This window comes from Varroa jacobsoni, unplaced genomic scaffold (genome assembly GCF_002532875.2).
Source record: "Varroa jacobsoni isolate VJ856 unplaced genomic scaffold, vjacob_1.0 scaffold_1076, whole genome shotgun sequence".
Lineage (NCBI taxonomy): Eukaryota > Metazoa > Arthropoda > Arachnida > Mesostigmata > Varroidae > Varroa > Varroa jacobsoni.
In genome coordinates, this window is record NW_019213978.1 from 447,921 (window position 1) to 475,041 (window position 27,121).

Genomic DNA, 27,121 nt, shown 5'->3' on the forward strand with positions numbered 1-27,121 from the left:
CACTGGAAAATTTGCAAGTTGATCGAAGCTTTATTGTTGAGCCTATTGTTATCAGCAGTGTCTTGATTAGGACGATAATCATTTTACGGAATATCTGCCGTAGTAGGAAAAGTCATATATTCAATGTATAAAATTTAAATATATAAGATTATATGTAAAAAGGGACTAGAGTTATAATCATTCAACCTGTACATACGTTTTTGGGATACCTTGTGTATACATATAGATAATTTTTGAAATGGTTCAATTAGAACACATTTACAAAAAGCATTTGGTAGGTTTATTAATTGCTCTATCTTTTCCTTAATATAATTTGGTATTTTTGTAGAGCGCAGAAACATGGAAAAATTTGCCATGAGCTAGCTTTCATAAAAAAAAATCAAATTTTAGCCCAAAATACCAGAAATATATGACTTGTGATCACAGCTACACATGATCGGTTCGTTTGATCTATTCAAATTGTTTGTACGTTTTCATATTTTTACTACAGAGGCAATCGTTTTTGCCTCTGTAGTAAAAATGATGCCAATGATTTTTCAAAATGATCTGTAAACGTGACATAATTTTTACATTTTTTTGTCTCTTGAAGTAGTCTTTATTTTAACAATTGTTCTACGCATACTTTTTTTCGGTCGTGTTTTGAATCTACTACAAACTTAGATTTGTCAATTTTTCGTTTGGCTGGATGGTAAGTGCTAAGTTTATCTTGACCACTCGGTCTAAAGCCCGCTACGAGTACTCTCTATCGTACAAGATTCATTCAATGTTGTTAGAAGCTATGGAGGTTACGAATCACGCTGGCTTGAGCACAAGTTAATGCGCCAATGCAGCCAGACCCCTGGGAACGATTAGAAGGTTAAACCTCTTGAAGTGACCTTAAGGTTTTGTCATGCAGTAATTTAATTCCACAAAATGGCGAATACCCTTTAATAGGTTTCAGAACGACAGTCCTACCAGTCACGGTACGGAGTCATCCAAACAATAGTTCATTCGACCAGAACCGCCGCAGAAGATAAAAAATATTTTCGACGACGCAATTGCCAGAGCAGATTACGCATGTAACTGCGGTGTAAATCTTTTTTATCGAACGTACAGCTGTTTGAATACGTATGTAGCTTATGATCCGAGTAGCATTTATCTTTCTATTGTTTTTTTTTCTGTCACAGTCACACTACGTTTTTATGTGGAAAGGGTAGCACCAACTCATTTCACACATCATGGCGCAAAGCCAAAGTGGGTACCGTTTGCATTAACATGGTGATGAGAGCATTCAATGGTGCTCTGGTACCGGATTTTGATATAGAGCTAGACTGTTACTCCAACGAAACTGGGGCAAAATGCATCCCAGAATTATTTATGCGCCACCCATCATTACTACTAGAACTATTATAAAGTACAAAACACGAGCACGGGGCTTTCTCTCTCACAGGGCAGGTGCCTTTGGACCGTAAGGTCATATCTGTGTGTGCCGTTTGCGGCGACAACGCCAGTCCCTCCTGAATATCGGAATCACGCAAAAATAACCACCGCAAATCATTTACAGGCTGGCTGACCAGAAATCTTTACTTTCTCCGTTCATCGAAGGCCGTCAAGGTTGGTATGAACGCGAGCCTCGCTCGTGAATGATTCGGTTAGTGCTCAGTATTTGTTGCAGCTAATTTTTGCTTCTGTTATCGATGCCTTACAAGAAAATACAGAGGGAAAGAAGCTCTTTTGCAGCAAAAGTAGAGCTTCGATCTGGTCACCCCACTATCAATGCTAAATAAACCGGTAAAGTGAATATGAAGACGTTCATGATATGAAAGGGATAATGAATTCAAACGAGGGGCAAAAATATCTACTGGGGGAATCCTTCGACATTTCAAAGCTTCGGATTTTTTTTTTTGATAGTATGCGCTTGAGCGAAACGGTTACTCCTTGACTCAGAATTAAAGATCTCTTGTTTTCCTTTATTTTTTTTAAGATTATATTTATCAAAGGCGAAGCCTCTTTTTCGCAACAGTAGAGTAGTTCTTCAGGGCTGCTTGCGGAATATTGAAACACCGTGCTCGTTTTCCAATTAATGTTGACCTACCTATAAGCTTTTATCTATTTGACATGTGTATACGTGTAGTCGTTCTATTACATACAGAACATTGAAAGTAGACTAACTTTATTAGCTTGTAATGTAGTACTTTCCCTAGGCTAACTTAATAATTTAGAGCTCTTTTATACCACGATGTAATCTCAAAATGCTTCTCCTTGCGATAGCACAGAAGCCAAAGGTCCGACTTCTCTTAAAATCCAGCTTACTTCATGAGTAATTATTAGCTCAATGCGCATGAGGGTTACCTAGAGGGAACACAGAACCTTGTGACCACTCCTCATCGAAGACTGAACGTAACTGGTCTTTGAATGCTACCAATTTTATATGGGAGTTTCGTAACAAACATACAAAAACGGTAATAAAGAAAAAAAAAATATGATCTGATTATCCTCTAGTCACCTTCGGATAGGAGGGTTTTTCCTGTGCGTATCGTAATCAACGGCGAGTTGCTACCGAGTCTCGCGTCGGCCTCAACTAGTCAGACCGGAAACATGCTGATGGCACGTAGACCATTATACCTATGAACTGATGCTAAAGCCAAACGGTAACGGTAACAGCTTAAAGCTGCCATAACAAGGATACCGACCAAAAAATGCTATGAACTAGCCGCTACCATAAGATTTAATTGTTTATTGAAGTAAGGCGCGGCCATAACGAACACGATTTTTTCATCTATATCATACATATATGTGAACGGCCTAGTTGATACGCGACGACCGGAGCAAACAAGTGCAACGGCGAGACATAAAAATCTGGACATTTACAATTTTGCGAAGGTTGGTAGATCATGGGACTAATAGCACAGCCAATTAATTGAAAAAGTATGGATTTATACGTGAGGCTACTAAATAGATCAGGAACATTCCGTAAATACAGGCAAACCGCGAACGAATCCAAAAGGTCGTTGGATATGAAAGGAGTTCAGTTTAGAGACTTGAGCGGAGTCTGTCGCAGATAAGCATGGGATGAATAACTCACTTTTGCGTTCATCGAAACAAAAGATGATTCCGCTAAGGAAAAACTTTTCTAAACCTTAAGCCACTGCTCCTTATTTATTAATATAAATAATAGTGGAACATTTGTACTGGACCCTGAAACGTCAGGAGCAGATCTCAGCCATTAAACTCCTTAGACAGCTATAGAAACGAAACCTGTTTCATGAAACTTCGACGATTTGGCTTTCTTATTATCTTAAATGCATTTCAAGATTGTCACCGTGGTTGACGCACGATTAGAACAACCAATCTGATAGCTATAATAAATAAAACTCGTTTTGGATTAGCAGAAACGTACAATCCGAGTTCTGTAACAACCAAACCTATCGGGAACTCTTCCATAGTATGTATGGTGAGTATTATTTGTTCTCCCAAATGTCTATAATTTAGAAAATTGCGTGCCGCGCAATTCTTCGCTTATTTTTCCTAGATGTCAAAATACGTAGCCAGTCTTACACGTACGTTTTTAAGCTTTTTCATTTTCTTACCGTTTGAAGTTCGTCGCAGCGTTCTGGAGTGGGTTTAATTTCAAATGTCTCCCCTTCTTTACCTCACCATTTATGACTCTAGCCGTTAGGTTTGCCTTATTATATCAATAGTGATTTTTAGATAGTGCTATTTTATACGAGAACATAAAGCACTTTTAGTGAAATCCGGATCTGCGTCGTCACATCATAAATTACACGTTCGTACGGACCATTATCATATTGGTTTTCGGGTCGTCTTTTGGAGCGACCTTGACAAACTTCGTGTATTTGAAGCTAAAAGTACAGTATAGCTCCCTACGTTTCTATTTTTATGTTATTTGTCAAGGGGTTCCATTTTCAGATACAAACCAAGGACATGGTTTGTAATTGATTTAATGTTCATATGTGGGGCACTGTGTACATCTTTCTTGCGTACACTAGAAAAATTAATGTATACTAACCACTTGAAATTGAACCGATACGCATTACCACCTGAAGGTGTGCCTAATTACAAGGGCGTTTAGGGCGAATCCTTTTTGGGAAGCATAGCCCAGCTTGTCTGTGTTGAAAGTTCTTGATCGCGATCGTCATGACCAAGTGTAATCTTATTTTGTGCTTTATTTTGAAAACTTGACGCTTCAAGCACAAGTACGTTTTATCAACAGATGGTGCCACATGGTACGCACCCAAATAATGCAAGTCTGTTTCGGTAATATAAAAACAACTTTAATCGACGCACTTCGGTGTGGCTCTATTCCTTTGAAACAGACATTATATATAGTGTATTGAAACTGTTTTACTACCTGAGGTCTTTAGCAGAGGTCTCTTTAGTTGCAACGAAAATAGCATGAAATTCTTACCTATTTAACCGCTTAAACTTCTGGAAGGGACTGTTCAGAAGACCTTCAATATTTACAGGCCTCGTAATACCTAGGCATAATAAATGTGAGGCCGCTCTACAAATACGGCCTATTCACGGGTTCTGTTCGTACCTTTACTGTCGTTTTTTATTGTTTTATTTTTCTTCGTCGAAAGTAATGTAAAAGATGAACTGGATCAGCCGTTTATTAATAGCACGAAAAAAAAGCTTTCAAAAGACATGCCCACCCATATATATGTATATACAAAACTAACCACGTTGGCTTACGATAAACGCATCTGGTGATTCTGGCATCCTATTGACGTACGTATTGTAGTATTTACAGGGGATAGTTAATTTCTAGTTTGCTCAAAACGTTCGTCAATTTGTATATAATTAATATAATATATTAACTAATTCACTAATCTAGGTTAACGCTCACAGATAGCATAGCAATTAACCTATTGTTGTTTTTAAGAGCTAGGTTGGGAAACTGGAACTCACTATAATCACAGCTGGCTTTTGAAGAAGATATTAAATGGACTTCATTCAAGCAAATGAATTTTTACGTTTTCTACAATATCGTAGATCATTTTAGAAAATAAATCGGTCTGAGTGATATCTGTTTCGTCAAATTCGTTCGTACACCGTATGCCTTATCGATCACGTCAGCTAGGGGTAATTTGAACTACCGTTTTTGACGATTAAGTGATCAAGCCTGGCCACTGCTCATCAACAGAGATTTTCTTTCGTGGGGCGAACACATTGTGACTGACTAGACGTTCCTTTTAACAATCTACCAATTAAAATATAACGGCATAGCGATGATGAACAGGAAGACTTACGGAGTAGACAGACTTAGTAAATAATTGGCTTAAAAAGCCATGTGTTGCCTTCTGGATTGCTTTATGCGGAAAAGCTTAGAAGATTCGACGTTTAGGGAATCTATACGTATAATAGGATTGTTCAAGGGGACTTAGAGCTGTGTTATTGGAGTTTATTTATTATTGTATTTTTTAAATCTCTTCGAGAACGATGAAGGTCGAAGGACGCACAAAGATGAGGCTGGAACTTTTGGCGGTTAGATTTTTCGACATGTAATTTTTGTCATCAAGTGGTCAAAAGGGCGTTTATCGTAAAAGCGACATCCACAGGGTACAAATAAGAAGTCGTCGGCACGTTTTAAGCTCATCATAGTCTCCTGCCTATTGTATAAGTGAAAGTTAGACCTCTATTAGGTTACATAGTTTCATATACGTTGTCCACTTAGTTCAGAGGCCACGTACACTATAAGGTAAGCAGTTATGAAAACTGAACATTTTTTGTGTTCTGTGGATGCTCCCTTCAACGCTTGTTTACCTGTAAAATCTGTCTGATTGTTTCAAATTGTAATCTGAAGATATATATATTTTCACTCATTATTGTGTAACGAAGCATGTGTGTGGAATACATTGGGCTGTCTACATCCGAAAGTTTATTGCGCCGTCGCCGAGACCTTATTTAAGTTTCCTCTTCGACAATTTTGCAACAAATGAAGTTAAGCCCACGAATTTCCACATCGAATTGGCGTGATTTGACGTCCCTGGAAAAAAAACATATCAAGTGCCATCTTTTGATAGCGAAAAAATGCGCTTGCCACCCTCCAGTGACATAATTAGCTTGCTTTCGCTGTTGCCCCTGCCGTCGTCGACCTTCCGTCGACTTCCGGTAAACATTATGCATCTCTACGATTAAAAGCGAATCATTAGCTAGCGACCCATTGTCTAACCCAGATTATCGTTGCGTTGTATGAGGTGTTGTTTTTGACATATGTAGTCAACTGAGACCGATGAGTCGCGTTATGACGCTGCTTCAGCGAAGTAGGGCGATACGTTCATGGATTAAATAGATTCGACGAATTGTTCTGCTCGTTTGGTAAGCGAGTAAGCGATGCACGGCTTACTTACGAGCGGCCGGTTTATAGCGTTGCTGAAACCGCAGCTCTCGAGTCGGAACTACCAGAAAGTCGTGTGTATATATATATATACTTTACGTGTACAATAAGAACTGACCATAAATCATCTACCGCGTCATAATTACGAGCGCGCAAACGACGACGGCCGCAGCAGCAACTAACGAATAAATCATAGTGGAAAAAGTGTACACTACTCTTTACCGACACTCAGATACAGCAGATTGAGTTGCTTTCGTTACCAGGCAATACGGGTTTCATAGTCTATCACATTGACATTAGTTTGGTTCGGCAATACCATGTCAGCCTGATACGGTAGGGTACATTCTACAACAATCAAACAAGAATAGAGGAAAAGGAACGATTAGTTCATCCGCAGGCAGACGTAGATGGTTATTATGTTTGGGACAGGCAATAAGCCTGGCTTATTCTTGTTAGCCAAAATCACTGCTGTACGTCCATATTCATATAAATGGGCGTTTTAGCTGGAATTATACTTTCTTTTTACGCTTTGTACTATAAAGGCTACAATTACAAGGTATGTTTACGCGCTCCAAAGGCCCTTCTAACACTCTTCGTATATTTCAAGAAAGGGGAGACGTTGCCTCGCGACAACAACATCTATCAGGAACCCTCTTATTCAAGGCGGTCTTTAGTAAGGCTTCAATGTTCTTTGGGACCGCTTTGATGAAAGGGTCTATCTGCTTAACAACCGAATGAGTGCTTGTGACACAATTGGCAAAAAAAGATGCTGATCTTCACATCGGCGCACGTAAGTCTTAAACTATACATATTCCGCTATACATATTCGTTCCTGTCCAACAATGATAACTGTAAACGTCGGCATAGTTGGCTAGGACCTCGTGGCATTTTGAATTAAACTTTCCCGTAAGGCCACAGGGGCTCGTTCTATCTGACTCGCTATTGTAAACAATTACATTAACACGCGAGATACTGCAAGGGTAGTATCAAAGAGAGGCCAAGTGCACTCGAACTAGCGTTCATTCTTTACCACACCATGGACTCGAACACGTGTCAAGATTTAGCACGATGCAAATTGTGTATTTATGGATGACTTTATTATAAAAGACTGTCTGACTAAATCCCTCGAGGGTGTAGTTGTATATGAATAAGCGCAAAAAGAAAATGTGTTTCTCTACAATAGACTAACTCTTATATAAATGATTATAGTTGACGAGGGCTTTCTCGCACCTTAGCAAGAACTCAAAATAAAAACGTTTCAAATTTTTCTCAGCGTCAAGAACTTGTTTTTCCGCTAGACAGTGATAAAGAACAACTAGATAGGACAAGCACCTACGGTACGGATACGGAAGGAAAACTTTGTCGTAGTTACGTTTTATTAAAGTTCGAAGTGTGTTGTACGGATAGGCATGTCCAATAACTTGGCGACACCATCACTGGAAATTATCTCTCCCAGCCGTTTAGGCCAGAAGTAAGATGGGTTTGTTCTTCGTAGCTAGCAAACTGGTTCTAACACCACCCAAGTCGTATAGTATACTTTGTTTCTACTATAATATTAAATCGATTCAATTGAGCAGCTACCGAGCAGAAAAGCGGATTTTTTTTCCGTAAGAAAATTCTCAGGACATGAATATAGTAACGGTGACACAAGCATACGAGATAACTCATATTCAAAGCTTGTCACAAAAGGAAGCCACTCTAGCATAGGAACAATCACTTATACGCAATAGACAAAATCGATTTGTCCAGAATTCGACCCACACTTCTTCACTGACGCTCGCGTGATGTTGATGACAGACCTGTTTTTTGGTTCCTTCAACCCAGTCGGTAGCATAGTTCTTAGAAGTTGCCAGTTGCGCTAACTTAAAATACCGTCAACAAATTTCTAACAGTTCGTTCGATCGGCCCATTCTAACAAATCACATTTCACTGAAATGCCTTGTCAACACACGGTAACAATTGTGATAGAGTTGAAATCCTTGATTTTTTGTATGTAAACTTTCGTGCAGTCGCATTAGCTGGACATGGTCTAACCCGCATGCTTAAGTTTTCACGTAGCTAGCCATAGAATAGAAATGTGAAGATTAAACTTGCGGATCTTCCGGCTGTATTGAAACAATTAGATTTGCATTAATCACACGATGCAAATTACTCTGATGGCGTCCGCTTGAAGACAGAATTAGTCTGTTTTGACTATTTCAACGAAACGCTTAGCTCTTCAATCCGTTTCGTTATACTGATCGAGTATCCTTATACTAACCAAATTCTGACTTATGAATTAAATGTTTCGTGATACCGATCATATTCGAAAAATTCACGTAATCGTTTACGAGGCGCCGTTAAATTAAGCTTACTTGAAGGGTTCACAATACAACATGTGCCCATAATGGGACCTATACAAGATCTATCGACAACTTAAGGTCTTCAAAACGAAAACACGAGCTGTAAAACAAGGCTTTAGGCTTTGAGAAGGCACATACGAAATCCCCGCACCGTCACGGAGACACCACACCCCAGTGGTAGCTTCGCTTATGACAACGTCCTATAACAATGGCAGACGATGGAGCTAGTTGAATCGTGCTAGCCGATCACCGTATTCTCTTTTATCTAGTTCTTAGCGATGTACGCAAGCCGTTATCGACACGCCCAGTCGCAATACGTAATTTCTGTTGGGGAACTGCACCGGAGACCTATCCAACAATTTAGTTCGTCCTCATATGAATTTATCTTATTTGTTTGTTTAGAATCGTTATAAGTGACAAGCTAGATTCTTTATTAAACAAACGGAGGCCATTTCCTTGTATAGTGTTCATGGTGCATATTTTGCAGGGCGAGGCTGGCCGATGCTCCGATCACTGCGGAACGATGCACGCGAACTGATATGCTCGAAACGTCACGCGCGCGGAAAAAAAACATACACAGCAGGATAAAGCATACATCTGTTCTTTGTCCACCCGGCGATTTCGATGCAGGCCTTGGCAATTTTTTTAGCAATTCTTCGTTCGAGCTTAACCACAAACTCCCATACATGACAGCTCACCAGCGTCATCGAGAATTACTCTGAGCTACAATAATCAATATGCAATAAAAGCAATTAACGATCCCAGCTACCCCAAAAATGCAATACGTTTGTAGGGAGCAAAACAATTGAATCCAAATGGACAACCTTGCCCCCAACCCCGCACTTCGCGGCACGACCGTTAAATCCCCCATCCACGATTTGAACATTTTCTCTTGCGTAAAAGATTTGACAACAGAAATAATTGTGCTTGCTTTACTCAACATATCAACGATTCTCACACGCACCCGGTACATACTGATACTTTCGTTAGTGTGTCTATTGAAATTACAAGGGTTTGACCGAAATAGCCATTGGCTAAAACTTAGCGCAATTAGCAAACCTTCCACGTTTTCATTTCTAATCACTTTCAATATTGAGCTGGCTCCGAATCCGATTGATCGCGACCGTCCTCAGTGTCTGAGGCCATCAGAGCTTCGCACAACAGCGTTGCTTGGTGTGAAATTAGTTTTCTTTTCTGATCTCATTGTGAGGCTTGCCATTTGACGTTATATTTTCCTCTGTGTGCTAAATGTTAGTCCACAGCCAGACATCGTTTCGGCAAAAGAAAAAAAGCTTGCTTGGGTACCGTTTGCAAATTTATAGAACGAATTGAAGACGCCTCTGTGCAACCAAAAAATCGTTCGAAAAAAAAAAATCTCGGAGACTAGAGCTCGAAGTTCAGTCCAGCTCTTTCTCCAAATGGTCGCGCTTATCCAACATGTCAAGGTGTTGTAGTAACCTCACAATGAGTGATTTCGCCTATGACGTGACGAGCACAGTGTTGTAAAGGGCTAGGCTGCGACAAACGGGGGTGCTGCTACTGCTGCTCAGACTAGTAACTAATGGAACTATGCGATAAGTATATAATCTATTCAGTCTTATCAACTAAGACGATGCCGGAATTTCCTGTCTATGATTGCGGCAAATTTACAGCATAGTTTGATTGAGTTGTAGGAAAATATTGACGAGCATTAATTCACAACGCAAGGCTGTATTTTACCAACAATGTAACTTCCATCTTCAAAGCCAGAAGAACACGCGTTGACAGGTAGGGTACGATTGTTAAGCGGCGCTAGTAAGCAAAAGGTGTAAATTTAAATCTGATCAGTTGATTATAGCTTCGGCATCGCTTAACGGCGGCGCTTTGCCCAATGATTCAAACAGGGAGTTTACTTTTAACTGCGTTAAAGTTTTTATACAATCATGACAATGTCACAGAGAATGAAACAACATTCCGACAAAGATTTGTAATCGGAAGAAGACACTGTACTGTATATTGTTTCATCGTCGCAGAAACGTTTTTTTTTCTTTCAATTTCTTCATCTTTCCTTTTCTGAGGTGGAATTGGCACTACGAAGCAACTAAAGGATCTAAAAATTTTACTTCTTGCGAGATATCGTTGTCGTTCAACTCGTGGGCCTCGCTAGGATCGTTACGAATACGAACGAAGTTATCGTTAATAGCTTCAAGAACAATTAATTTATAAGCTACGCCATCGTGTTTGGCAAATAGCACATGGTAACTTCGATAGGAGAGTAGTCTAATAGATAGTTGTTATTCAATTTTTGCGTTATCTATCTTTAGGCTTCAAGGCATAAATCGATTCCTGGTGCTCTGGCCACCGGCATCGAGCTTTTACGTTTTTATGCCCTTGGAAGTTCTTTGCCCCCTTTTTTTTTTCCCTTGTAAGGGCTTTCTCCGATATGGAAGTTTTGCACAAACACTGCAGTTTGCTACTAGAGATACTATAATATATAATACCATTTGCTGTGAAAAATAAGTTCACAGTAATTAGTAATGGATTCGTTGTGTCGATGCGATAATGATGGACTTAGGAGTATGCATAGAATCAAAGTTGAACCTAGACGATCTTTACAAGTATCTAGGTTTTTTTTGGCAAGCTATTTGGCAAAATTGAAGAATACCGTTGTGCAGTCAATAGTTGCGGACGCAGTCCCCGTCGCGGTAATCGTGCGACTGTTGCTGCGGATGACGCTTATTATAGCCGTTCCGAGTACAGGGGAACTCAGTCCAAAGCTATATTAACCAAGTCCATATATATATATAGACTTGGGGTAGACTGCTTGACTAGTGATTCCGCTTGAATCGTCAATATGACAAAGTACTCTCTATCCACAGAGCCTTGAGCAGGCTAGATGATGAACATTTGTCCCTTTGATGGCGCAGTGGCACTCAGGTTCAAAGCTGGGTAAAGATACACTTCGCTGTGTGCTGGATAGGGCCAGCCATTTCAAACACAAAAGCCAGTTGGAGTAGTACCGAACGTAGAATTCAAAACAATAAGAAGAACGATAGGTAAAATAAGAGGCACACATGCCCAGCAAACCATTAGCAGCTAACGGCGTGAAAAAAAAAAAAAAAACACATTTCCACGTATTATAAACAATTATTACAATTATTCTGCAAACAAATGTATGATCCTGTATACAAAACACCTTTAAGAAAAGCCAAAATGTGTCGAGTATTTCCACACCTAACTTTCATATAACTAAACATTTTTTCATCAGAATACGTAAACGTTCATCATTGAATTGCCTGCTGTAGATAGAACAGTCACGAAAAATTGATTTATCTGAGATGAAGCTATTTGAAGAATGTTTCTTCAGGCAATCACACTTTCACTGCTCCATAGAGAACAGTGTTCGCGCAGAAAAATGCGCATTAAGCTTTTCGCTTACACTACATTATGGACTCTTTATCAGCTAAGAAACAAGCCTAAGATATCCTCGAGATCGTAAACAGGTAATTATCAGTATACAAGAGCTTCGAATGAATGTTATGACAGATGCTGAGATTGGGCGGTCTAAAAAAAAATAAAGTAATCGAGAAAAAAATAACGAGGTTCGATAACCACAATAGAGATAGTAGAGATGAAACGTGCCAATTGACAACTGACGGTTTGTGTGTCATAAAATATGTGCAAGTACACATTGAAGAAGGTAAGCACAAAATAACTTGAATACATAATACGTTTCAATTTGTCGAGCTTCGTTTACCTCAATCTAATAGAAATTGTACAAATAAACTGCAACATTATCCCAGTGGTAACTGATGAACCTGCTTGCAATTCGAAGTGGACCTGAAAAGGAGTAAGATCCTGATTATTCTATATTATATTATCTGATAATTCAGATTTATAAAAGAGCATTAATTTCTATGTAGATTGACTTTATGGGTGAAGGAAAATAGAGCCTTGAAAAACGATACTCCTCAATAAACTTTAAGGTGAATGCTTCTGAACAATCTTGTAACCAATTCGACGAAGCACATTCTAACAACTATTTAGTATAAATAGAGCATATATACAGTTATTATTATTAATATAACAACATAACACACAGGTTGGGGGCCACTCTTCGCAAAATGGGCTTGATTTAACCTTCTATGGCGGGCGGTCAGTTCGGTAGAAAGCGAACTCTATTTCGCTAACTAATTCGAGGCCGTTCAAGCCACTGGACTGATCTGCGTCTGCAAAATCGTTCTACGATTATGAGCCGCTCGCATTCGTGGGATTCTTCATTTAATCATAGCTGCCGTCTAGTATACGTTGCTGGCGGGGCTCGAACCAGCAACCCCTGGAGTGCATACGTATTCATATAGGAAACACTCTATTATTCCGTTCAATATTCATTTGAAAGGCCACATTGGTAAATTAAACTAGTGCATTGAGGGTTTGGCTGCTCAGAAATGATAAGACGTTGAAGTGATGATAGCTTTTTGAGATTTCATATGCCAGCAGGTTATTACGGCGGTTTGTTGTTACAAGCCTTCTCTACAGGCACACGATGCTATCTAGAAGAGCGTTTTACACTACGTATAAACATGAAAACACCCTAGTATGTAAATAATTCTAAATCTTGATCAATCTTTCCCCCCAGTGGAGAATGCCTAACACGTAGTATTCCGTACGCAGGAGAAAATTCAATGCAGAAAGAGCTTAACCTTCGTGTAGGTAGGGCTTTAAAAGACTCAAGGTCCGATCACGTTCTGCGGCTTTTTTGGCTATATCGGTTACGAGCTTCAATTCTGACAACACCTGTAATATAACAGCAAGACACATGTATTGTGTAGCACATGATTCTATTTGTATTTTTACAATGTGAAATTCTATTTGAACTGCTTAAAAAAGAATCATCGTTCTGTACTTAAAACAACGCAACTGGATATGTTCAACAACTCTTTCAATCCCGTACTGTTTCTTTTACTGCCAACAACTTAATGTGCTTAAATAACTATATGTATTAAGTTAAAAGTTATCCGCCTGCGATTTCATTCAAATAACCTTCCTGAGATTACCAACTTGTCTGGAACTGATGGAAACCTACTATCCAACTCGCCGATATGAGCCAACAATTGGTAACGGGTATGGCACCATTTAGTGGTTAAAGGCAAGTTGTTACTGTCTTCAATAAATCAGCCATAAAAGATGAAATTGTATGGTAGAAGTCGACATCGACAGAATGTTAAGGAATATTTGGAGAAACGAACGCTTCATTATTTAATCACACGTATCGTATAGAATATATCATAAGCGTGGTTCGAACTAGCCCCCCCCCCCCCCCCGGCTTTCTCATCCAAAGATTCCACTGCACGTATAGTTGAAGAACATGTAGATAATAGAGGAATATAGGAAGTTATAAAGAAAGAAGATTCTGTATCGTCCCTCAAAGTATCGATGAAACGCGATCCGCGGGATTTATAGCAGCTGTGGAGAACCGTATAAGAGTTTGATCACTTTGCCCCAATGAATCACAAATAATAGCCTGTACATGTAGAGAAATAGTGGAACGCACGAGATTTTCTGAAGCTTATTTTTCATGCCACCTTTCTAGCCGAAGAAGGATATTATTTATGGAAAATTGATGTTTTATCTAATAAGATATATGTTTGTATTAGTTTTGAAAATCTTTGCATCACGATGTTTGAGGAATTTTAGCGTCTGCGGTAGGTAAATCCGTATTCACTAGTGACGGGGACTATATTAGCGACATTCACCTATGATATCGGACAACTGGTGGGAATCTAGATAGGAGACGCGAAAGAAGAGGCGCTAATGCAAAAGCAATAGGAATCGTAAACTATATGATATCCAGAAAAATCACTTTCTGATGTCAATAAAAGCCGCCGTTGTTTCAAGTGACCGGAACTCACTCAGTGCGTGGATTCGGCCAAAGGCCTCTGAACAGTCTAAAAAAATCGTGATCAGTTTCAGTGTCTTCGCTTTATACATACATATATATATATATATAACGGATTTTCGCTCTGTGTCTTTCTTCTGGCCGACACACCGCCCGAAGTGCCTGTCACAACCTTATACGCTACGAAAGGCAAACTATGCGAGATGGCATGACGGGACGTATTCTTAACACTGTCTACAAAATTGTGGCGGTAGAAATATGCCCAAGAATACACGTTCTTGCACAGTATTCGAATCACTTAATAAAGGCGGCCGTTAAAAAAAATGCAGCGGCGTAAAGATTGCTCGCAGCTGAGTTGAGCGGCTCTGTATGGGCTACGCTGGATCTATGGTAGAAGCAAACGCAGAAATGGTACAAAAACTATGGAAAACAGGGAATATTGGTTGGTTTAGCTTGAGCGTGTTTTTTTTTCCGATAACCAATTAAATTAGCGTTAGTTGTTTTTTTAACAACAGGTATCATCCGCTAGATTTTTTCTAGTTAGGAACTTTTCAAGAAATTGTTGTGTGTATTCAAATAAGTAAGACAATTTTATTGTGAAATAGGTCTTCCTTTATCGGGAACATTACAACATCTCCAATCGGCAGGATTTTTCAAGTGGCCGTCGCATCTGGGATACTTTGGTAAAAATGGGCCAAGTAACCTCACAAGAACAACCGGTATAATATCGCTGAAAGGTTCATTAAACATGACATACACCCAGCCGTCGCTACGTTCGACCTGCATATAAAAGTCATTCAACCCAAAATACTTTACTTGGTTTCCGCATCTCATAGCGGCTTTACGAGGAAGCCCGTGTCTCCAATCCAAATCCCATAGCGTGTTATTCAGTCCCGTCACGTGGAGGCGATCGTTTTCAAACTGAAGCTCAACGCCTGCTTGGCCATCTTCACACATCTGGTTACTTCTTGGCAGGTGAATTAGTATCGGATTTACGAAAAGATTAAATAATGTGCTGAGACGCCGAACCTTGTTAACACTGACGGGACTGTCCTCTGTCAATTTTCGCAGATGATTTAACAGTTTGTATAATCGTTCCTTATAGTGATGTGCATAGTCGGCCTTGGCCTTAAGCAACTGTTCCACAAAAGGGTATACGACGCAAATGTACTTCCGGAAATCCGAAATGGGCACTGCTGGAGGTAATCGCGGGGCGCGAACCCAGCTGTAGGTAAGCCGCGTATCAGCGCTGGCTTTTCCACCTCTAGGGCAGTCGCCCTGCGGGGACCGCTTTTGAGGCCCCTTTTGCCGTTTTCGCCGAGGTATTACGGATTTCTGTTCGTCATTGGCTTGTCCGTCGTCCATCGGTGATCTTCTGGATTTCAACGTTTTACGCTTTGGAAATTCGATATGAGGATTAGTTTCTGTCGCTTTGTTTCTCTTAGGGTATAGTGACCATGGACGACCGTGCTTCAGATGATGCTGGAAAAAATTGCCCCGGCTTCGAACAGTAGTTATTTTGCAATCGTTGCTGTTGACCTTTGATCGTTAAATTTGATCACTCGGTGCATGTCCATGCGCCTTGTTCTAACTGGAAATTATATCAGATCGCTAATAGATAAACTGATACAATTGGCCAAAATATATTTATGCGTTTCTAGATTGAGTAGCCATTGACAAGCTGAGCAGAGAGGATTGCTTCGGGTCTGGTAGATCTGAAGTTCTCCACATACTGTCGTTCCAGCTTCTTGAACCATATACGAGGTATCACACCTGCTATGCAAGATATGTTCAATATGCGGTACAAATTTTTGCCGTGCTTGCTACAGTTAACTGAAAGTTCTAATCGGTGAGATAGGCTAGTGCAAGAAGCCAACTGGGATATACAGGAACGTGTGTAACTTTAATGAGAGTACTGATGCAAAAGTTAAAAAAATGCTAGCTACTTCAATTTTTCATGGTACCATGAAGAACACCGAGGTGTAAGGCCAGATGCTTTTAAACTGCTTTAAAAGAAATACAGTGAAGTAGGAATAACATATCTAGGCATATTCAATCAGCTCTTGTGAAAAGTGCCTTTCTTGGGTGTTTTTCACGCAAGTGTCAAAGGAAATGGGCTTACCTGTAATTTATTCCGTTTCTTCTGTCCTGGATTTGGTAAAACCGCGGTTTGAAGTGCTGAAAGCTTTGCCAGAACCTGCTGATCGGATTGCCCTACCCGAAACATTATCTGGAACCATTTTATCGCACGAAATATTCCTAGGATCGTTGTAGTAGCGTGCTAATATATTTTTGCATAAGCTACTTGATAAATAAAATTAAACGAAAATTGACAATAATATTGTAAATATTGTCCAGGTAGACAAAAAGACTGCAACCATCGATCTAGAATATCGATGAAATGTTAGAGCGTCAACAATGGAAATAAACATTTCATATTTTTTTTTAGCTCAATTTTTTTGCAAAGTTTATATATTATATTATATATATTGACTTAACGATTCAATATCGGGGCTACCTACAGACAGTCCGTAGCCCAAAGGGTCGTAACACAACGTTGGGCTCAGCTTTGTCCAATGGCCTGTATATTTGTCCATATCTAGGTAATTAAATTAATTCTCACACATACATAATGAAGGTGCTGGGACATTGACCACGATTTTCTATAGTTGGCGAGCTCCTGCAAAAGTCAGGCCAAACCAGTCGCTGAATCAGTCAAGTATTGCTTTGCCTGCAAGGCTGTGAGAATATGTGTGGCGGTTCTTTCTGGAGTAAGAATTTCGTTTAACAAAAAGCACCATCGTATCAGAGGGCAATCGAAATAGTCGGTCGTAAATCCAAACTAATGATTGAAGTCCCGATTCTGATTACCTGACTGTAAGCTTTATGCAAACTTCTAGTGAGCACTGTTTCACCCGCTAGTAGAATCGCCTGTTCCAGGCTAACGTGTTTGAACAGCGAGCTCTGAAACGTGAATGAACAGATCTTTAACGGACCATAACAAATTTTATTATTATTATTACCATCGTTATGGATTATTATCGTTTGCGCACTCTATTTAATGAAATGCTCACACGCACAACGCAGGCCACTCGGCGGGTATAAGAAAAAATTGCTCCATCCGGCCGGATGGAACCATCTTAACGGACAGCGTATCTTAGTAAGCTCGTGAAAATACCAGCACCGACAAACAGACCAGCCTCATATGACATCATGATTTCGCCGCGCGAAACAGACAATTCTAGCCGTTTTAGCCAATCGCTCTGACGGCATCTGATGGCTTCTTTCTTACTTTTCTAGGAAAAAAGAATAAGAACGAAAAGGTCAAGGCTCTGAGGCTGATGGAAGCCGTTTGGGAGAATATAATAATAATAAATTACCTATATCGAAGGCCAGGCCAACGTCTGCTGTGCGCGTTATTGTTAAGTTCATAAATCAAATGAGCCCTTGCCTCTACTCGCTCATTTTTATTCCATTCGCTGTTTCCAACGTGCGTCAATTTCATGTTAACTAATTTTAACGACAGCGGCGACAGCAGTCACAACAAAGGCCACCGAACGATTAACAATGCCAACGTTTTTAGGACCAATAGTAAAAGAATCGTCTAACGGTAAACCGGCGCATTGACACCGTCCTACGGTTCGTAATCACACAAACGTCAGCCAAGGACAAACACAGATTGACGGAGACACCCACGCACAGATTGGGGTAAAATCGTTTTGTTTAAAAGCTTACAGCTGGTAGAGAGAATGAAAGAACGGATTGTAACAGCAACAGAGTTCGCTGTGCGTATATCTCTCAAAAATCCTGCTCAACGTCAAATCCTTTACGTACATATAGATGCCTTCCCTTTCGCAGCAGCTTCGTAACGCGTCACTATTGCTTCATGTTTTTTCATCTCCTACCGCCACGCAAAGCACCGCGATCTTCGGGTCCATATGCACGTTAAATACGACTGTACGTTATAATTATTATACACATTTAAAAAGAAGCTCACAATATACAGATGTCTAGAGCTGTTGCGCCCTATTGAGTGGTCTTGAAAGAACTACCATCGGCTTAGTGTCGTATCTGCGCGTGTATGATCCCCCACTAGGAAAACGATATCAGGTAACACATTAGTACAAGTAACGTAATAGCTGACAATGCAGATGTACTTAGCGATAATTCCTATAGAATATTGACGGCGATATATGGACGGATACAATTTTTGTGCCCAATCAATGGTGTTCTGAAAATCTTGTGAGATGGGGTGAACTGAGAGGGAGGCTGGTCCAGCTGTGCAGGTAACCACGTTGTTAATATAATATTAAGTAATAACAGTGCTAGGAGAAACCTTAGTATGCGTAGAGTACCCATGGGAAATAAGATAAAAAGACAGCTAATAAAGCAATTAAGTTTAGCGCTTTTGCCGATATTCTTAGACGACCTGCAACCAGGGCGATTAAAAATAGCTCACAGCCAGCAATAGTATAGATTGGTAGTGAAGTAGACGACAAAGAAACAAGTCAGCTTCGTCTCTTCCTGTTTGTGATTCATAATAATGAATAAGTGAGATAATGAAGTCGTGTGCTTGTGTTAATCTGATATCAGGGAAGGCGACAAAGGAAGTCTAATCAACAATCAGACAAAGAAAAACTATCATTATCTCGATCTAACCATATAGATAACAAGGAAAAAAACAGAAGTTTGATAGAATATTGTAAATTCGATCGAACAAAGCAATATAGGGTAAAACGACCAGCGAATCGTACTTTTCGTATGGCAAACTTGCAAAGCACATTGATGAAGTACATAATTCAAACCAACTTGAATTAAGTGTGCAAAAAAACACTTGCAGATCAACTCGCGTCACAAGGGCTACGTATCGTTTTTCCCACGACAGTTCACGAGAATGAGCACTAGACGAACCTGATGACCTAAATGCATGTTATTTCTACTCGTTCATGTCCACGTTGAAGTCGCGCTTGTTTATATATGTATATATATCTATATAATATGCTCAGAAGGCACTCATACCTCACTCATATTGCCATTATTCCAGGTACCAATGCGCGGATCGGCGGACGCGGGGCATAGGCTTTCAAAGCCCCTCGTACCCCTAGGGACCCATAAATGCCCATCGCTGGCTGCGGCGTTTGTCCCGACAAACATATAGAGCAAGGACAAAGCTTTTAAATGCATTATTATGTCACTACAGCAGTTGACAATACCGACTCAGCTTATTTAGAGCTGATTCCTTCTTCGCCGTGTTTGCTCACCAATCTAAGCTAGATGAGTCGGATGTTTTCAAAGAAACATTATTAACACTCAAAAAAATGTTTTCTTTGCACTTTTACATTGACTAGTTAAACACAAGCACAAAATATTTTCATTACTTTGCATTAACGATTACAGGAGACATCTGTGCTATAGTGGGGCACAAAGCATTGAATTAGAACTCGCAAATGTACGTGAGTAAGAACCAACACGACGCGTTACGTGCGCAACTTGTATAACCACACAGCGCCAACGTAGCACGTCAGATTAATTAAGTGGCGTCCAATTTTGCCTTGCTGTACAAGCAGATAAACACTGGGGGGTATTAGTATTTACGATAGTCTTATTGTGCTATAGAAAAACCGCTCCGTTTTCCTTATTTACGTTTTCTATCAAGGCAAATTGTCAATATTCGTTTTATTGATATTATGACAACATTTATTTCTCGATTTCTATCTTTTTTTTTCATTTAATTTAATTTAATTCTAGTAGCTAGGGCCCATTTCCTAAACTGTGAGATCATCGCATATACTGCTAAACAGGTAGACGTGTCCTCGGTTGAGTTAAATATTATGGCTTTTTCCATACCGTGTTGAATGTTGTTTTTAGAATCGGTGAAATTTATCCCTAGAAATGTTTGATTTTATTCTGGAAATAGATTATCAGTCATTATTTAGTGTATATTGTCATTATTAGTTCCAGTGTATACTCTAGAAAAGTATTATCTATGTAACTTTCGTAAACTCGATAAGACAGCAAAAGAAGGTTCGCTCAACGTTGATTTCGACGTATTTACCTAAATTGAAATACTTACCCATAAACCGTCTCACGTCCTATTGCGCCTTGGCCAATGCTTCAACTAGCTCAGACTCCCAGATTGAAGCAATTCAATGGTTCTTCTAATAATTAAGTGCTATGAGTTTGTCGAAAAATGAAAACTACAAGATCAACAAAATGACAAAACAACAAATCGACCACCGATTAGAAACCCCATTATCCGTCTATGGTTACCCTCCTGCTAAATCGAGCTGATTTTTTAAGTGGTTAATTTAAAATTGAACTATTGTATTTTATACTTTGGCTAATTCACGAGTATCACTTCAAAATGCTTACTTAAGTTGAGCCACTCAAATGCGCTACTCATATATACGTTATGGGCTTTAATTAGCCTCCTTTAGGTATAAGAAAAAGTTGTAATTTATCCGATCGTAGCTCTAATCGATCTAATCTATCCGTTTGCTTAATCTGTATGCTCCAAGGTAAGTCTTGCTCTATATTTGTAATCAACAATTAAATTGAACTGATAACAGCAAATAATCCCAAATGGGCAACATATAGGGCCTATGTAGCCCTCCGGAACAAGCGAGTTCAATTTCCAAAGACGAAATGGCGCCCGTCCTTTTTGCCACATGGGATAACAGGGTTCCCGTAATATGAATAGGTAGCAAGCATTGCGTAAAACAATCGAAGTGTAGCTGGCCTCAATATAGACTTGAAGTGCATTCACCCTGAAGCTCTAGACACAATTAACAATCATAGACAATCATTCGAGTGTGAAGGCTAATACTGAGCTCGTCCTCCTTGGGGCAGATTCCTTTGTATTGTTGCCACCATTAATGTCTGGAAATAGAGGCGTTTTTCGCTATCTACGTGCACGTTACCTAGCGCTTTTATACCACTAGGTAAGTACCTCTATCGTAGCATTAATTGGACGTCTGTCTTATTCAGTAATTCTATCGGCTCCGACGTTAACCCTAAGCTTCAAAGGCCATCATATTAATTAGCTGGCGCTCAGAGCTGATGGTGAACGCCCCATAGCTAGGTCAGTTCACTTTTACAGTATATATTGTATTAGTAACGAGTGACAAATATTGATAATTACTTACTCATTTGTTACAATGAAGACCTTAGCAACACTACTCCATTGGTAGAGAACAATCTATTTCATAATTCGTCCCATGCTTCTGACTACTATGGTTATTTCTGGTAGACATTCTTAAGCAACCCTACTGGTAGCAGCCTTCCTTAAAGAATATCTAGATTATGGCAATCCTGTGAAGGTTGGCGACACCTTGAGTTAAACCCATTTTCTTTACACAAACCTCAAAAAATAAAAATACTCTATGAGGGTCTAGCGGTGTCCTGTTTTGCACATTTTGAATGGCGAGCGTGCTTCCTCGAAGAGTTGGACAGCTGGGCATCAGTATTTAAATTTGGGTCAGATCTTCCAGTGGGGTTCGCCCCGTCTATATGAGAGCTACAGGAAACCCCGAAGCAACGAATATGTGCAGCCTTATTTGGCCTGTTTTGGCCACGAGGTCGTCGCCAGAACAGCTGCCAGTATACCGGCTGCGACTATGCCTAGAAACGCCTATGCGTTACAATTATTCAACGCCAAGTTAAGCAATCAAAAAAATAAGTTTTGTCAATCGTTAATAGACGTTAGGTGCTCTTGGGCAGTATAAAGCCGGCTTTTGAATGTTTAACCACAAGTTCCATTTAGTTCGGCAACTGAAGAAAAGCACCCAACTATTTTCTAAGGTCAACCGCAATAAAATTCATTTCACCATTGTGGTTACGTATGATGCATCCACATGAATTCTAATTTATGATCATGAATATTCATAATGTAGAGCATATATGGATAACATTGTGGTGCAGGAATGACGCGTTTTATCAAAAAACTGGTTAGCGTTTCTATCAACTGTGGTGAAATGTCTCACTTTGTTGACATTTGTGGTACGTTACACGGTTGAAAATACGACGATTTAGCTTGACATTTGGCCAAAGATCAGAATCGTACCACATTTCTAACCTGTTCACATCTAAAAAAGTTCGATAATATTAAAGTCTTAAATCAATATTTCCTTGCTAGAATATAGAAATCGGTACTACATAACCTTATCGTTCCCTAAAAGCGCTTATGCTTATAATAAAATTTGATTCGCGGCGCCAGCAAGCATGCTAGCTTTCCCACTGTTCAACTTTGCACTCCTTTGCGGGCAGCTCCTATGCGCGGAGCTACGAGTTTTCTAACCCTTTAAATGAGTTTCTATTTATATTCTAGTCAAGACACATCCTACACGACCTGTTTGAACAAAGAAAGTTGTTTTCTTACGTAATCGTAGTGTTCTTCCCTTTAACACATCGTCCTTGCAACAGGTCTCTGATGATTTCTCTTAAATACACAAGATCTGTTCGAAACGATCGAGATGATTGACACCACTTTAATATCGTTGCCTGTGTAACAAGTTATGCCTTGCCATTCATCAATCTAGTTACGGGTTTACTGCACTTAAAACTTCGCTTACTCTCTATAATTGTGTAAACTACAAGCCGGCCTATTTTAGTCGCGTCATTAAGATTGTTACACGACTGATGACAGGATGGTAGATATTCTAGCTTCAGTAGTCCTATCCTTAATTGCTTCCGGTTAAGGTATTTCTATACATTTGTTGAAGTTACCTCTTAGGTTAATTAGTGTAGTAATTTAGCCGAGAAGTGACTTTTTGGTCAGCTGAACCTCGCAACAAATTTTTGCTCGAACTTAACCTTTACAGTGATATGACCGACGTGGTCAGTCGTGGCTGTGGCATCTTTCAAGCCCTTTCTTCTACGACGCACCTCATCGAGGTAAATGAACTGCTGAATACCTACCTAGCTACATAAACTCCATCGATCTGCCCTGTGAGGGACTTCGGCGTGCCACAGCAGAACTGGACAGGATTTAATTGGACTTCTGTTTAAATTTACGATTTTCAAATGAATCGAATTGAAACACCTAAGCCCATTTTGTTCGCAAATTCTACAGAGGATAATATTTTGTTTGACAGCTTTCGATCTTCTGGAGACGGGCTGCGTGGGTTTGAAGGACGAAGTTGACGTTGCGATGAAAAGCGCCGCCGAAAGGACAACTAATCAGTGGTATTATTGTAAACAACCTACACAATACACTTAGTTTACAACGGAAATGAACATTCACGTTTAAAGTGTTACGCTCTACACGATTAATTCAACTGGTAGTCTTCTGTTTATACTGCTTCCTGAACGGAAATTCGAAGCGGAAGTCCTGACGCTTCAAATGGGGGAGACAGAAGATATAATTATTCGTTTTTAAGGTTTGAATATCATACGTCTTCAAAGTAGCCAGCGCGATGCATTTCTGCGCTGCGGCCTCAGATACAATGGTCGACGTACAATCTGTGCACAATATGCACAGTATTCAGCGTTCCATGGGGGAAACATTTTTAATACTTCTTTTTCAGTTGACGTCTCCGTCGACGGCGGCAGCCTTTGTACCAAGATAGCTGCTTCGACTGGCAAGTTGTCATTTCCTAATAAAGCTTTTCATAATAAATCGTGAATCAGTACGGAATTAAGTTGAATATCTGAGTCAGTAAGTTATTATTGCTATAGGAAAGCTTTCCCGCTTGAACATACGAGTAACATAGACGATACTGAACGTACATCACTAGCTAGGTAACACATGTTGACGTTTCTTTTTCTATACTATTGATCTATGCATATATATATATACATATATATATATATATATATATATAGGCGATGAATAAAGCCGTAGTTACGATGATCGTTCTTCGTCTTCTCCATATAAAACTTGCTATATAGCATATCGGGACGGTAATATGTATGGCATTACGGTAAGATGAATTGTAATTGAGTAAAAAGCAACGTGCAGTTTGCTAACACACAGACATGTTGATTAGTTTGCAAATATAGGCTTTGTGTTGTAGGTTGGGCATTTATTCCTTACGATATATGTGCCTAACCTTGCCATCCTGCAATTCCGTTTGGCGCCATTCCTTCCACCTGGGTATTTCTTCATTTGATAGTATTTATTCTTGTTTGGATAAACGCGGCACAGAAAAGAAAAATCCGGGGTGTTACTATCGTTCGGATTAATCAATATCGTTATTGTGTTTTCTTGTCGGGTCTGTGCATCTCTCCTTTCAGGTGCAATGGTCTGGCGTACCAATGACGATGCGTGCTGCCTATTCTTATCGACTGACACAATGGCGTACTGTGGTTCTGCAGCGTTGGCGTGAGAAGATAACGGGTTCCTCAAGAAAACTGAAGGAATACCAGTATCTCGAATAATATTATTTGATTGCTTAATTACGAATCTCACGCAAAACTTATGTCAGAATGCCTACCGACAACAAAATATCTTCACAAGATAAGGGATTAGAAGTTTCGCAAAGAAGATTCATCTCGCAGTAGGCGTATTATAAGAAGTACCGATTATCTCCAAACAGAAATGACACATTCGTACAAAGATTAAGTGCCCAAAAGGCCGGGGCTTAGCATTTCTACTGCTGTGTCACTTCCAATATCGGTCCCGACTGCTTTAGATACGGTAAATACTGTCCACGTGTATTAACTATAGGTTTACAATATCCTCTAAAGGGTATCTTGTTTTCCGTAATACCTAACAAGCTACGAGTAGATCTCAACAACGCAAGGCCAACGCAAGTCTGAGGGAGGTCCTTACTTTTGCGTTCATTTCTAGAGAACCACAATCAAGACCTAGTTCTCGTCGTAAATGTCGAGGCGGCCGTGGATCTTGGAAGGTATTGTCCTCTCCAAGAAAAAGCTTACCGGATTGTTGAACATTGTGCGCCTAACCATAAATGAGCGACTTTACGCTAAAACATATTTTGGACCTTTAGCCTTAATAAATAAAAAAAAAACGTTGGATCTATGTTGAAACCATTCTGTTCTACTCTTTGAAGAAACCGTGTCGTTCTCATCATTTGAGCAAAGATCATCTATTATCGACCTTCTTTGCGTTGGGCGAAGCGTCAACAAGACTAAAATTTTTCTTTCGTTGCCTGAAATCGACAGTGTGCAGCTGTTCTCAGTTTTCATGCAAATTCTGACTTCTATCTAATCTAGACTTTCATAAAGCAAGCCGAAAGATCTTCAACAAAGTTTAGATTTGAGGGAAATAGAAACTCATCAAAAGGGGGCTCAGAAAAGCAGTTTGATGCATCTGAGTTTCTTATACAGAAAACGACATTTTTAACTTCAGAGAGCGGAATATCAGTTACCATCCAGTATAAATTCGAGCTGCGTACATCTGCTTAATGAAGTAAGCGTATGAATGAAGTATGCTTGGTCCTAGTCTTAACTGGGTGGAGGGGACCTATGAAACGGCATGGTGATGACAAGGCGCCCAATCACCTTCATAGTAATACTAATTGTTCTTAATTCATTTTCCCTTTATTTGTGATATATGGCAATCTTTCTCGCTAACGCTAAGACTTGAGCCGCTGTGGCGTCATACCTGTTAGTTATAGTCAGCCAAAGTGACGCGCATTGCCCACTCAGATCACACCGCTCTTTTTGTCAGCGTTGTAACCTATTCACGGTGGGGTGTCCTTGTCTTATTTCTCTCCAGACTTTGTTTTTATGAAAGAAATTCAAAGCTGTCCACATTATGGGTTCTAAAAAATATGGCAAAAGAGCGGACAGACTACATCATCTCAGAGAATAAATACAGATCGGCTCCAATTTAAGTCTACTCGAAGCATTGAAATATAGTTCTTGTATTTATTTTATTAAACTAGAAGCCGAGTAATATTCTTATAATATCACAGTAAATAATATTGTCTAGGGGATCGGGTTTACAAGACAGGTAGTAAATCGAATTTTCCTGTTTTCGATTGCCACTGGATATCCATAGTAGGACCATAATGGGTAAATTAAACGTGTGGTCCTTCTACCAAAATAAATATTGTGGTAAACCTTAAGTAAAAGGAAAATTAATGATACTATTTCTTCCACATATCTGGTATTGCCACTTGAGCAACATAAAAATTTAATGAACCTTAAGTTGAACAGTGAAATCTCTGCATTTCTAAAATAAAGCGGTACTTATAGATTTCTCGAACCTAGACATCTCTTCTAGATTGCTTTTATTTCCAATGCATAAAATACTTAAAGAACCATCAAATCGCTCTCGAAACGATCATGCAGATACATATTGCTTTGGAAGCAACGCAGACGACCTCCATTCTCTACACCGATCGGTGCGGGTGATCGATAATTCCTGAAGTGTCCCGTTCCATCGCTGATCTTAACCAAATGGATATGGTTGGGTTTCAACTCAAGAAGCTCGTTCGGAATGCCCAGAAACCAATAGAAATACGTTTCTCCTTCAACTGCTAAAATTTTGAATGTATTAACGGCTGGCGGTTATTAATACGGAATAGTTTCTGTGTATATACGTTAACCGCAGGCTCCTGTTTCGGTTTGGAATGGAATTTGCAGTTTGGAAAT

At 39.7% G+C, this 27,121-nt stretch overlaps 1 protein-coding gene and 2 long non-coding RNA genes across 11 annotated transcripts in view; 2 read left to right on the forward strand and 1 right to left on the reverse strand.

Moving 5' to 3' along the window:
- The window catches only part of LOC111266350 (uncharacterized), a 28,486-nt gene extending 8,742 nt beyond the window's left edge, over positions 1–19,744 (reverse strand). Inside the window, exons 1-7 of one of the 8 annotated variants that reach the window (XM_022843790.2) lie at positions 19,580–19,744; positions 17,432–17,524; positions 17,190–17,240; positions 16,683–16,790; positions 13,365–13,458; positions 12,419–12,501; positions 4,596–5,989 (exon numbers count right to left, since the gene is read on the reverse strand). In XM_022843790.2, the coding sequence (XP_022699525.1) occupies positions 12,425–12,501; positions 13,365–13,458; positions 16,683–16,790; positions 17,190–17,240; positions 17,432–17,524; positions 19,580–19,744 (588 nt within the window). In that variant the 3' untranslated portion in view covers positions 4,596–5,989; positions 12,419–12,424. Of the gene's footprint in view, positions 1–4,595; positions 5,990–11,796; positions 12,502–13,364; positions 13,459–15,119; positions 16,043–16,682; positions 16,791–17,082; positions 17,168–17,189; positions 17,241–17,431; positions 17,525–19,579 lie in introns of those variants that run through there. The other 7 variants (XM_022843791.2, XM_022843789.2, XM_086970883.1 and 4 more) reach the window with 7 other exon arrangements.
- Positions 6,791–20,496, forward strand: LOC147752698 (uncharacterized). The gene is made up of 2 exons (XR_015313405.1): positions 6,791–7,130; positions 19,605–20,496. It is a non-coding gene; the product is annotated as an uncharacterized LOC147752698 (long non-coding RNA).
- Positions 20,497–21,009: 513 nt separating this feature from the next.
- Positions 21,010–25,549, forward strand: LOC111266351 (uncharacterized). 2 transcript variants are annotated; one of them, XR_015313404.1, is made up of 3 exons: positions 21,010–23,452; positions 23,653–23,743; positions 24,794–25,549. It is a non-coding gene; the product is annotated as an uncharacterized LOC111266351 (long non-coding RNA). The 2 variants fall into 2 exon arrangements; XR_002684044.2 differs by having other exon boundaries at positions 21,017–23,743; positions 24,794–25,196; positions 25,350–25,549.
- Positions 25,550–27,121: the final 1,572 nt, after the last annotated feature.